This window comes from Lycium ferocissimum, chromosome 6 (genome assembly GCF_029784015.1).
Source record: "Lycium ferocissimum isolate CSIRO_LF1 chromosome 6, AGI_CSIRO_Lferr_CH_V1, whole genome shotgun sequence".
Taxonomy (NCBI): domain Eukaryota; kingdom Viridiplantae; phylum Streptophyta; class Magnoliopsida; order Solanales; family Solanaceae; genus Lycium; species Lycium ferocissimum.
In genome coordinates this window covers 67,408,503-67,420,522 of record NC_081347.1, presented here as the reverse complement: position 1 = coordinate 67,420,522, position 12,020 = coordinate 67,408,503, and the positions used below count along the sequence as shown (strand labels likewise).

Genomic DNA, 12,020 nt, shown 5'->3' with positions numbered 1-12,020 from the left:
TAATATGTTTGTCCATGAATTTACTTGTAAGTTAGATGCCCACCAAAATACTTGGGCATCAAGTATGTGTGGCCACCAAGTTGTTCACTTATGGCCACCAAGTTATTCACTTATTTCCTCCTATAAATAAGAGTTCATTTGTAAAAGTTATATATACAATCAATTCCTCTCTATATACTTCTCTCTTATATATTTACTTTATAGTTTTTATTTTATAACAAACCTTTTATTAAGGGACAGTTATTGGATCATGCAGTACAAAAGTTACAGCCTAAAACGTGGAAAATGGCTATCAATAATGTAACTAAAGTCTTTGTGGGCCTCAATAATGTAACTAAAGTCTCGTTTGTTTTCCGAAAACAAAGTTAAAAAAGGAGGTTTTGACCAATATCATCCTTATTGTTTATCTTAACTTTCACTAGATTCTTAAAATATCTCACTTAACTGAAAACATCCCTTAAGTTTTCCAAACTTAACTAAAACCATCCCTTTGTTAACTTTTCCATCTATATCTAACTGAGCTTTCTTTTTCTCACGTGCATTGATTGTTCTTGTTCTTGTAATTCAACAATTTCCCTCAAGCTCTTCAAAGAATAAAATTACTCCATAACGGACTAATTGGACAAATGCAACCAGCAACAAACCACTTACTCCAAAAGTTTCTCCTTTCTTATTTTCAAATCCTCACAGATTCTATTCATATCATTAGATTCCTCATATGTGAGGCTAGCACATGAGGGAGAGAGAGAGAAAAGTATAAAATTTGGGGAGGTGGGCTAAGAAGAATCACAAGCAGTAGGTGAAGGAGAACCTGCAGGGGATAAAGCAAAGGCAAAACAAGTAGACACATACTGAATAACTGATTGTAGAACGCACAATTCAAATAACATAACCACTGAGGGTGTAACTTAGATCAGTCGTTACAAATTAATATATACTCCCTCCGTCCCAAATTCAGTCACTTTATCTCAAAAAATTTGTCCCAAAATAATTATTACTATCATTTTATATCATTTTAGAAATTCAAGACTAAAATTGGTAATTTTTCAATTATATCTTAATAACTAAAGAAAAGCATGTACATATAGTATTTAAGAGGAAACAATCAATCTACTTTATTAAATATGGGTAGCTTAATTTTTTTATTTTAATTCAAAAAAATTATATTTTGTAAAAAATAACCCATAAACTATACATTGTATTTATTATTTTAATGTCTACCAATCCTTAAAAATTATACTTATTGAAATCACAGTTAAAATGAAATGGAGGAAATAATTATCAGTTTCAAAGTGATTTTCTGATACAGTAGACACCATCATCATTAAGTGCCCACTGGAACTATCCCTGAGGAACTTTAGAAAAGATGGGAAATCATCATCATGAAGTGATCACAGGAAACTATCCCTGAGGAACCTGAGTAAAGATGGGAATCGTCCAAGCTCCGTTAGGAAATGACACAAACGTTAACAGAGGGGTGTTTTTGGTTCAGTTTGGGAAACTTAAGGGATGTTTTCAGTTAAGTAAGATATTATAAGGATGCAGTGAAGTTGAGATAAAACAATAAGGGTGATATTGGTCAAAAACTCGTTAAAAAGCTACGTATAACCATACTGTATATCTATCTATTATATGTAAACCCAAAACCCTGCCTTCTTCCCTTCTCATCTCTCTCATTCTTTAAGCAAAAATCTCACCCAAAAAATCCATGGCTGCTAAGAACAACATAAAAAAGCGAAAACTCATCAAGAACACAGATTCCATAGCTACACCCTCTAAAATCAAGAAGCAGCAAAAGACACCCAAACCCAATAATCCAACCCGACCCGAACCCACTTCCGATTCGGATTCAGACTCCGACCCATTACCCGTTAAAATCCAGAAACTTCTAGAACCTTACACAAAAGACCAACTGATTACCTTAGCTGTAAACACAGCACTTTCACACCCTTCTTTTTACAACCTTATCCAATCAACAGCAGACAAAGACATAACTCACAGGAAAATCTTCGTTTACGGCCTGGCGCGTGAGACCACGCGCCAAACCCTACTAACCGTTTTCGAAGAATTCGGTGCAGTTGAGGAATGTAACGTTGTGATCGACCATGTAACTGGAAAAGCAAAAGGATATGCTTTTATCGTGTTTAAAACTCGAAAAGAAGCCGAAAAAGCGCTTAAAGAACCGCGAAAAACGGTTAATAATCGCGTCGTTTCGTGTAAGTTGGCTTCGATGAAGAAGGAGGAGAGTATTGTTTCTGGTGATAATAACAATGAATTTGGTAATAGGAAGATATATGTGAGTAATGTGAATAAGGACGTTGATTCGGAGAAATTAAGGATGTTTTTCGCGAAGTTTGGGGAAATCGAGGTTGGACCGATGGGATTTGATCCAACGACTGGGAAATCAAAAGGGTATGCTTTGTTTGTGTATAAAAGGGTAGAGGAGGCAAAGAAATGTCTCGAAGAGCCGTGTAAGTTGTTTGAAGGGAGACAATTGTATTGTAAAAAGGCGGCTGAGGGGAAAATTGGTGGTGGAGCGGCGAGTATTACTACTGAGATTATACAACAGCCTGCCCTGTTGGCAATGCAGCCACCCGGGCAAGGTTTGTATGGTATGGGGATGGTTGGTCAGAACCCGAATGTGGCGATGATGAATCCGTTTTATGGTGGAGTACTTGCTAACCCATATGCAGGTACGGGTGTCAAAATGGGCTGAGTTAATAAAATGAGGAAAAATTACCTAATGTAATTGATTATGCTCCATATTTACACTTCATAGTGGTACTTAGATATATTTTACATTTTATAGCAGAATACACGTATCCCTAAATTGTAGGCCAATTGTTGTATGCACACATTCTATAGTGTATATGCTACATATTGAAAGAAAAATAATGCTACGTTTTGAAAACAAAATAATGTCAAAAATCACTAATCTCGCTATTTATGAAAGATTCCCATAAAATAACCCGCATAAAAGATACTTGGGCTGATGAGCTAAAATCAAGTCATAAACCAACCCACTGAATTCTTATTGAGTTTTAATTTCTTAGTTTGTTCTTTTATAATTTCTTAGTTACCTAATAAAAGTATTTTTTTCTTTATTATGACTATATATAACATATCAAATAAAAAAATGACTTTCTGAAAATATTTTGACAAGATTTCCGTGGGTCAATTTGGGCTACATATCATCCCAACTTTTGATGGGCTGAAACGGGCCGGTCAATGACCAGCCCAAACTTGGGTGAGGTTGGGTGGGTCATGTTTTCATGGACTAATTTTGCCGCCTCTATATGCAGGATATGTGAATCCATTTCTAGGAGTTGGTGGTTTCGGGCAGCAAATGGGTGGTGGAATGGGGATTGCAGGATATGGTGGGTTGTTAGATAGTTTAGGAGGGGCTGTTTCGGGTTTAGGGGCATATGGTGGTGGTGTTGGTAGCAGCACTGGTGGTTCTACTGGTGGAGTGGGGCCCGGCTTATTGCAGGCCTACCCGAATAAGCAGGTTGGCCTACATTCAACTGCTAAGCTTCCAGGGAGTAGTGGCTACTCGTCACACTTGTGGTACTTGGTCTTCTATTTGATACTCTTATACTATGTTTTGTGTTTAAGTTGTACTCCCTTTGTCCATTTTTATTTGTCCATAATACACTTTGCATTACCCTTAAAAAATAATAAATGAAGTGCATTTGTTACCAGAATACTCATCACTATTAAGAGCCGGGGGTCTTCCAGAAACAACTTCTCTACCTCCACGAGTTGGGGGTAAGGTCTAGGTACATTACCCTCTCTAGAATCCACCTGTGGGATTACACTGGGTATGTTATTCTTCTTGTTGTTATAACATTTCGAAACGTCTTGGGAAACGAGTGGTTAATGCTAAGAGTAAAATATGAAAAAAGATTGTTTTTAAATGTGAAAAAAGATTTGTTTTTCTCCTGATATGCTAAAGTGGACAAGTAAAAGTTTAATACGTTGTTTGTCTCCTAAAACAACGTATCAACTCATAAGTAATCTTAAAGCACTAGGAATGTCCTCAAGCTAAGACTTCCATATGCAAATAGTCCACCATATGCAAGCTGGGACAATGTTCCATCTCTCCTTGTGACCTGACTGATTACCATCTCTATTCCAACAAGCTAAGACTTCCCGTGTGTTCCTTGGCATAAACCATCTGACCCCTTAGGGTGATGAAAATCTGCCATAGTTTGTGAATCACTTTACTGTGTAAGAAAAGATGATTTATTGTTTCAGCCTCAGCTCCACGTAAAAAAAATCTGGAGTATAACTAAAGACCCCTTTTCATGAGTTTATCTCAAGTCAAAACAGCCTTTTTAGCCAGTAACCATGTGAAGCATGCTTCCTTGTGTGGAATATTGACTTTCCATAAGCAATTCGAAGTCAAGAAGCAATTAGGTTTTAAGCTAAAGGTTATAAGCAATTAGTGTCTATATGACATTCATAGTAAACAATCTCTAGTGTTTTTCTTTCTATTGTTGGTGAGCAGTTGGTGGTAAGCAAACTGCAACCAGAAGCTATCTGGGCAACATCTCAGCTGGAAAAAAGGGCTGAAAGTAGTTGTTTGGAACTTACGGAAAGAAGAAATTAGAATAAGTTAAAAGATATGAGAAAATTCGAACCATTCAACAAATAAAGAGTCATTACGACTTACGAGTAAAACGTTGTAGTGAAAATGGAAAATGGTCAACTTTTATCCTGCTACCTTCACCAGTGCCAGCTAATCAGATCCGCACTGTGCTCCTTTCCTTCCACTTGTGCTATGACTGTGTGCTAAGATATGTCTAACCAGTTTGACAACAACATAGTCCAATTTAATGGAAAAACGATTTATTGGCCACAATGTTGATTATTTGTTGTCATAAAATTGTCTGTCCCCTAAAAAAATAATTAACAAAGCTCATCAAAAAAATATCTATCTGCCTCCTATGCATGGGAAAAACTAGCATTTTCCAGGAGCAGGTATCTTATGATGCTTTACACCGTTCTTTAAGCGATTAGGAAGCCCAGGGAAGGCAAGGATGAGTGTATGAGTTAAACAAATGATATATTGATTTTTTGGTTAGATTGCTTTTGATTATGCTTATATTAATTTGGGCCTACTCCCTAGCGGAGAGGCTTGTGATGTTATTATTCGCCCTTGAATATCCAAAGATATGGTAAATTGTTTGAGTGGATTATCCAGTAGCCTTTGCTTTCCTGTTCTTTCTTTTTCTATATCAGTTAAATGGCCTTGTGATTTTGCTTTTTCCTTTTACGTAACTCCAGCCCCTTCTCCCCTTGTTAGATGTATTATCCCATACTTAGTTGTGCATGGTTTTTGCAGATGAACAGTGCCTGACTATGAGGAAACAAAGATATGGAAGCATTGATGAGTGTCTAAGGGGTGCCTCTTATTTCTTTACTTCATATATTCCATACTTCTTACTGATAAGCCACGTTCCTACCGGACGTGGTAGATTTTATGTCTTATGTCATTGCCTTTTTTTTTTTTTTTGTGGACAAATTTCTCATTTTTCCTTTGACTTATTTTGAACTGAATTTTTTTTCTTACTCATATATTTTTCTGAATTTTTCACTGTGGTGCCTTTTGATTTCTTTTGTTTATTTCATTCTTCCTTTTTATCCATTATTCCTTTTTATCCATTATTTAAGCGGTATCAAAAGATATCTCAGACTCACGATATGGTTTACTTTTTAATGGACAATTTTGATATTTTGCCGTTTTGCATTTTTTTATCTTATCTTTTTGTGTCGGGCATTGTTTTCTATTGTTTAAATTTGTTCTGCAATTCTAATTTCACCAGTCTTTTCTTGATACTGCTATTATCCATTTCTTCTTTTTGGCCTTTTTGTATGCCGTATATCCTCTTTCGCCTCTTTGCTTGCAAATATGTTTTTTAATTTTGCTTGCAAATTGTTTAGTTTTAGTCTGTTTCTTAAACATTATTTTAACTTTTAACAAGGATGACTCAGGGTTCATTTATATTTATTGTTAACTAATAGACAATTTTGATATTTTCTCCAATTTACCTATTCATATCTTCTTCCTTTTAAAAAACTCAACATTATTTAGCTTTTAGCAAGGATTACTCAGGGTTTGTGGATGTTTATTGTTAACTGATAGACGATTTTGATATTTTTATCCATTTTAACTATTAGTGTCTTTTTCTTAATTAGGCCTGTTTCCTAGTATAGATATTAGCATACCTTTTTTTTTTTTTCCTTTTCTGTTGAGAAATGGCTTTTAAAAGTGAACAAAGGCCATTCCTCACTTCCTTTGCATGAAAATTCATGCTTCTCAGTTTTATAAGATTCTTATTTAGAAGTTTTGAGCTGGATGTCATCTTGTTCTTATTCGCTTTCAAGTAAGTTTGATATTGGGGTGTGTTTTTCATTGTTCAGCTTGTACCATTAACCTTCTGGTTTCTGTTTGTACTATTAACCTGTAACAAGCTTTCTAATTTAGAAAGGAAGTGCTAAATTTTCTTTTTTTGCATCACTTTCCAGATCAAGCAAAAGCTAAGTAAATATCTTGCATTAGTTTCTCTTCCTTTTCCTCTTTTTTTTCCCTTTCGTCCACGCATCACTCTCCTCTAGAGACAAAGTGATTACCTTCACTTCAAGGATTCTTTACTAATTATCAGCTTATATCATCGCCATAACCAGTTTCGGTTATCTTCACTCTTGTCCTTTTTCGTCATCATGTAACTTGGCATACTGATGTTTTAGTAAGATTCATAATTGAGATTACGAGTTTAATTTCTGTTGGCAGCACTTCATGCAACAAATGTAGACAGTTCTGATCTTGACATAGAACTGGTCAGACATATTTCAAGGTTAGGTATTGATGATATATTACCTCTAGTCTATGTTGCTTGGACCCTCCAAAAATGTTTAGTTTTTGGAGGATCCGACACATGTATTTTCAAGGGTCCAATTAATATAGCCTTAAGATTTACTTGTTCTCATACTTGAACCTTGGGTCTTGACAAGGCACTTCTCTGTGAATTGGTCTTTGTCCTAGTGTCCTGTATAATATATCATCACTTGGTTTTAGTTCTGTAGAATTTGCTATGTAGATTCTGGTCGGAAATGCTGTTGTATGATTTGTTCCTTCTAGCTAGGAACCCTTAAAAGTCATTGTGCGTAGATTTGATTCGTATCAGAAGCAAGGCTTATCAATTCTTGTAAGCTGGAGATGCTTCAATTTCCATATCTTTCTGTTTGTGGTTGAATACGTCAGTTGTGCTGTATCACTTCAGAATTTTCTAAATCATGGTCTTGATTTTTAGAATTATTTGAATTTGCGTAGCTTCTGTTTTTGCTCTTATTCTCAATCCCGCCAGAGGGTTAACGATCATCTGGTATACATAACGGCTAACTTTATGAAAAGAACATCCTCTAAACACTGCTGCAGCTTGGAGTTTTTGAGTACTCTAATGGTGCGTTAAAGCGGAAAGTACAGAAGGGTGTAAACATAACAGACCTCATATGCCCGACATGGCAAAGGACATAGATGCACGCACAAGTGCATGAAGGATATTCGCCTGTTGTGAATTATTTACTTCTTCCTGTTCTTTGGTGGCGGAATTACTTCTTCCTCATCTTCGTCTTCATCGTCCTCTTCTTCCTCAATATTTTCCTTGCCTTCATCAGGCACGTCTTCTCCCTCGTTATCATCTTCATCTGGTTTTTGATCATCATCGTCACCTTTATCTTGGTCATCTTGATCGTCTTCACCACCCTCTTTGTCTTCTTCACCGTTCAATTCAGCACCACCTGGCTCTTCTCCTGGATGTTCCTTGGAGTTGCTACCATTGGTGTTTGGGTTATGGCTCGCGTTATCTTCGGATGACAAATCTTTACCGTTATCTCCATCTCCACCCTTGTCAACACCCCCGTTTTTGTTGTCGTCTTCCTCAGCATCAAGAGGCTTGCTTGGGCAAGGTGTGTGATGGTCTTCTCCATTTTAGGCTTTTGTTCAAGTAGCTTCAAGTACCCCTAAAAACAGAAACACATGAAGTCTGAATAAAAGTGGGACTTAATAATTCAATCTTGGTATAAGTAAAACCTACTGGGATCAGCATTTTGTGCCATGAAAGCAAAGATAAATGAGTTACTATATTGGTTTATATTTAACAACACTAAGCGTAGGGTCTACCTCTATATTTACATTTGCCTTTGTACGCTTCTAATATTGCATATGGTATCTACTACTACTTGAAACTTGATATTGAAGAGAAAATGCCAAAAAAATATCCTTTATTATGTTAACGGGGATGTTCAACATAGGTAGTGAAATATACTTTCAAGCAATTTTGGTCTTAAGATTTTTGGAAAGAAAATACAAGAAATCTTTATCGAAAGTGGACATAATAGAACATTTTCTCGTATTTAACTTAAGGATCATGTATGAGATCAAGAAAATAAGTATAAAAATGTCAAGAATGACTATTCATACCAAGAGCATCCTTAGCTCACATTAAGAAAGTCTTTTTAGTTAACAGTTACGGTTGTGTTTGTCATCACTACCATTCTTAATATTTTTGACAAATTTTTTCATGATGCGAACATTAATCCTAAACTAATGTCCACGCCCGTGTCCAGGGTAGTGGGTACATGTAACTAGATTGGAATGTGATGTGTCAATTGGGCCGGGGCAGATTTGCTCTTTTAATGCAAACATTATAATTATGGGAGGATAAGCTATATATACATAAGAATAGGGTATATTTATAAAATAAAACTACGTATATATACGTATTTATTTACGAAACGTAACGATAGTTTATTTACAAAACATAACGATATATTACAAAACATGACGGATTTTCATATATTTTTCGTTTTTTTTTTTTTTTCCGGAAAAATATATATATTTTTTATAAAAAAAATTTTTTTTTAAAAAAATATTTTTATTTTTAAAAAAAAAATAATTTTTATATATATTTTTTTAAATATTAATTTTTTTATTTTTTTTTTTGCTCAATGGCTTAAAAAAAAATTACCTCATATTTCGTGTATGAAAGTTTATGAAATGTGTATGTGTGAGCAAAATTTTTAATATAATTTTCATATACAAAATTTTGAAAAACTTTAAGCCTTGAATATTGTATGAAAATTTTACAATGTTGTTGTAGTTGTATTAATTTTCCGTAATATGAAATTTATATACAAACAATGTGAATGAAATTCTAAGTCTTGAGGAAGATATACACATTTCATACCATTCTCATGCATAAAATTTTAAGCATAATGTTTGTATACACATTTCATGATACATAAAATTTGAGCGATTTTTAAGCCTTGATACATTTCATACACAAAAATTTGAGCGATTATTTAAAGTCTTGAATGTTGTATCAAAGTTATATACAATGTTGTTGTAGTTGTATTAATTTTACAGAAATCTAACATGAACTTTATACATGAAAATGTGAGCGAAATTTTAAGACATGAGCAAGATACAAATTTCATACACACAATTTTGATGGATTTTTTATATATACACATTTCATACACTAAATTTTGAGCAAACTTTTTAAGTCTTGAGCGAGATATACACATTTCATACAACTTTCATACATAAGTTTTTGAGCAAAAAAAAAAATATTAATTTTTAAAAAAAATAAAAATAAATTTAAAAAAAAATATTTTTTTTAAAAAAATAAAAAAATAAAAAAATATTTTTTTAAAAAAATAAAAAATAATTTAAAAATATATATATATTTTTTTAAAATATAAAGCATGTTTGTATAGGATTTGTAATGTTATGTTTTGTAAATATAAAACTATCGAAAATATTTCTCCTTAAGTATATATATGTCAAAGACCCTTTATAAAATATGATGATTTTTTATAAAAATATAGCAAATGTTTCTTACAAAACCTGTTCGAAATTTTTGTGTATGATAATTGTATGAAACATATTTCGCTCAAAAAGCAAAATTTTATTCAAATTTTGTGTATATAATTGTAAATTTGATATCTTGCTTAAAAAAATTTAAATTTTTGCGTATGAAATATTATATCTCGCTCAAGGCTTAGAATGCTAACATTTTTCGTGTATGAAAAGCTTATAAAAACGAAAAATATGTATATATTTGTATAAATTTTGTATAAAGTTCATGTTAGGTTTTTGGAAATTTAATACAACTACAACAACATTATATACAAATTTGATACAAATTTAATGCAATTTTGAATCTTAAATTCGAATGGAATTCATAAATAAAATATTAATACAAAATTTATTGAATATAAAACTCAAAATATTCAATTTTTTCAGCAATAACTTGCACCGTATGTGGAACATCAAAAAGCAGTGACAATACGTAATGATGTTAACTTGAAGAAGGAGACTTTAAGGATAGAGCCTGATGAGGATAACCCTGGCAAGTACCTTGTGGCCGGAGATAAAAAGCTTAAAATCTATGCTTCCAAGGTGTCACTTCTCTTAATCTGAATTATCAGATGCAAGCTCGCAGCAACAACAGTAGATGAAAAGGTTGTCGCCAAGTATGCTTGTTGATGAAGAAGAGAAAGAGATTGAGAATCGCCTAGTTGAAAAGTTAGGGTGGTGCCGGAAAGCATGGATGAAACAGAGCATCGGCAAGCGTTTTTTTTCTTCTTTTCTCCAGATCTGGGTAGATTGTGATAGAAAAGGGGAAGGGAAGGGTCGGTTGTTTTTTTTTTTTTTTTCCAGATCTAGACAAATCGTGATAGAAAAGGGGAGGGAAGGGTGGGCTTTATTTTTTCCAAATCCGTTATGTTTTGTAATTAATCGGAATGTTTTGTAAATAAAAAAAAATATCCTTATATTTTGTAATATAGAGTCTTAAGTAGTATTATTATGTCATTTTCTCTATAATTATTTCCTTATTAATGCCAAAGGGGTATATCCATTATTACTAGCTACACATACATCGTACAATTCGCCATGGCTCGAGGTGCTGATGATGACGAAGAAAAGGGTGAGGGGTGTGGCATGATGGGAATAGTCCCTGCCATGGTTGTCCTTCACCATTGGGAAGGAGGAGAAATAGAAGAGAGAAGGAGAGAGGGAGGTGACGATATGAGAGGTTTGATCCTTAGGTCTAGGGTTTGAGGGGATGGGGATAAGATCAATATCTCAGATATAACGTGGACCATTGATCTGTTTTGATCAACGGTCCGAATTTAAACAAGAATTAAAAAAAGAAGCCCGAGCAAAGCCTGGGCCCAACACGAACAAAGTTTATACTTTTATACACTATTTGTAACTTTCAATTAATTAATTCTTTTTTTCCTACCTAAGAAAAGTTTGAAGAAAAAGTGAAGATATTATAAAGGCCAAAGTCGCCAGATGGACATGAACTTATATGATTTTCATTTAGGCCATTAACCTAAACGTTGATCTGACCCTCGAACATAAGATAAAATGTGCCATTTGAGCCCCTCGTGCCAGCTGGGCACACGCGTGAACTGCAATGCTTTAAACAGAGCGTGAGTTACCATTTTTTTTCTTTTTTTTAAAATTTTTAATCATTAAAAATTAATTTTAACAAAAACTCTATTTTAAAATCTATTTAAATAATTAAAAAAAATTGAAAAACCCAACCCATCCTCTCCGATAGCCCACTTCACCGGCGCCCCGCCACTCCGCCCCCCGCACCACCGCCGCCGCCGCTTCAAAATCTATTTAAATAAATCTCCAACAAAAAACGGCACCATTTTTTTTAATTATTTAAATAGATTTTTTGAAAGCGAGCGATAGCGATGTGTGGGGGAAAGCGGAGCAGCGGTGTAGTGGCGGCGGTGAAGTGGGCTATCGGAGAGGATGGGTTGGGTTTTTCAATTTTTTTAATTATTTAAATAGATTTTAAAATAGGTTTTTGTTAAAATTAATTTTTTGTGTGACATGGCTTATTTTTATTGGTCGGATATTCCATGTCTCACGGTCTATTTTTCCATGTCCTTGCAAGTGGGTTTCACGCGTGTGCCCGGTGGCTTGCACA

The 12,020-nt window shown here is 34.2% G+C and overlaps 2 protein-coding genes across 2 annotated transcripts; one reads left to right on the top strand and one right to left on the bottom strand.

Moving 5' to 3' along the window:
* Positions 1-1,637: 1,637 nt before the first annotated feature.
* On the top strand, positions 1,638-5,827 carry LOC132060147 (UBP1-associated protein 2A-like). Its single transcript, XM_059453042.1, has 3 exons — positions 1,638-2,693; positions 3,303-3,567; positions 5,348-5,827. Coding segments are annotated over exons 1-3 (1,251 nt in total). The 5' UTR covers positions 1,638-1,708; the 3' UTR covers positions 5,349-5,827.
* Positions 5,828-7,585: 1,758 nt separating this feature from the next.
* On the bottom strand, positions 7,586-8,121 carry LOC132061577 (uncharacterized). The gene is made up of 2 exons (XM_059454358.1): positions 8,100-8,121; positions 7,586-7,983 (listed from the first exon to the last, which is right to left on the bottom strand). The coding sequence occupies exons 1-2, from the start codon at positions 8,119-8,121 to the stop codon at positions 7,586-7,588; spliced, it is 420 nt and encodes a 139-aa protein (XP_059310341.1).
* Between the last annotated feature and the right edge of the window lie 3,899 nt (positions 8,122-12,020).

What these genes read in the sequence shown, in the direction of transcription:
- LOC132060147 (XM_059453042.1), top strand. Translation starts at nt 1,709, where the DNA reads ATGGCTGCTAAGAACAACATAAAAAAGCGAAAACTCATCAAGAACACA. An exon ending in ACTTGCTAACCCATATGCAG is followed by an intron (nt 2,694 to 3,302) that starts GTACGGGTGTCA and finishes CTCTATATGCAG; the next exon opens with GATATGTGAATCCATTTCTA.
- LOC132061577 (XM_059454358.1), bottom strand. Translation starts at nt 8,121, where the DNA reads ATGGCACAAAATGCTGATCCCA. An exon ending in GGCACAAAATGCTGATCCCA is followed by an intron (nt 7,984 to 8,099) that starts GTAGGTTTTACT and finishes AAAATGGAGAAG; the next exon opens with ACCATCACACACCTTGCCCA.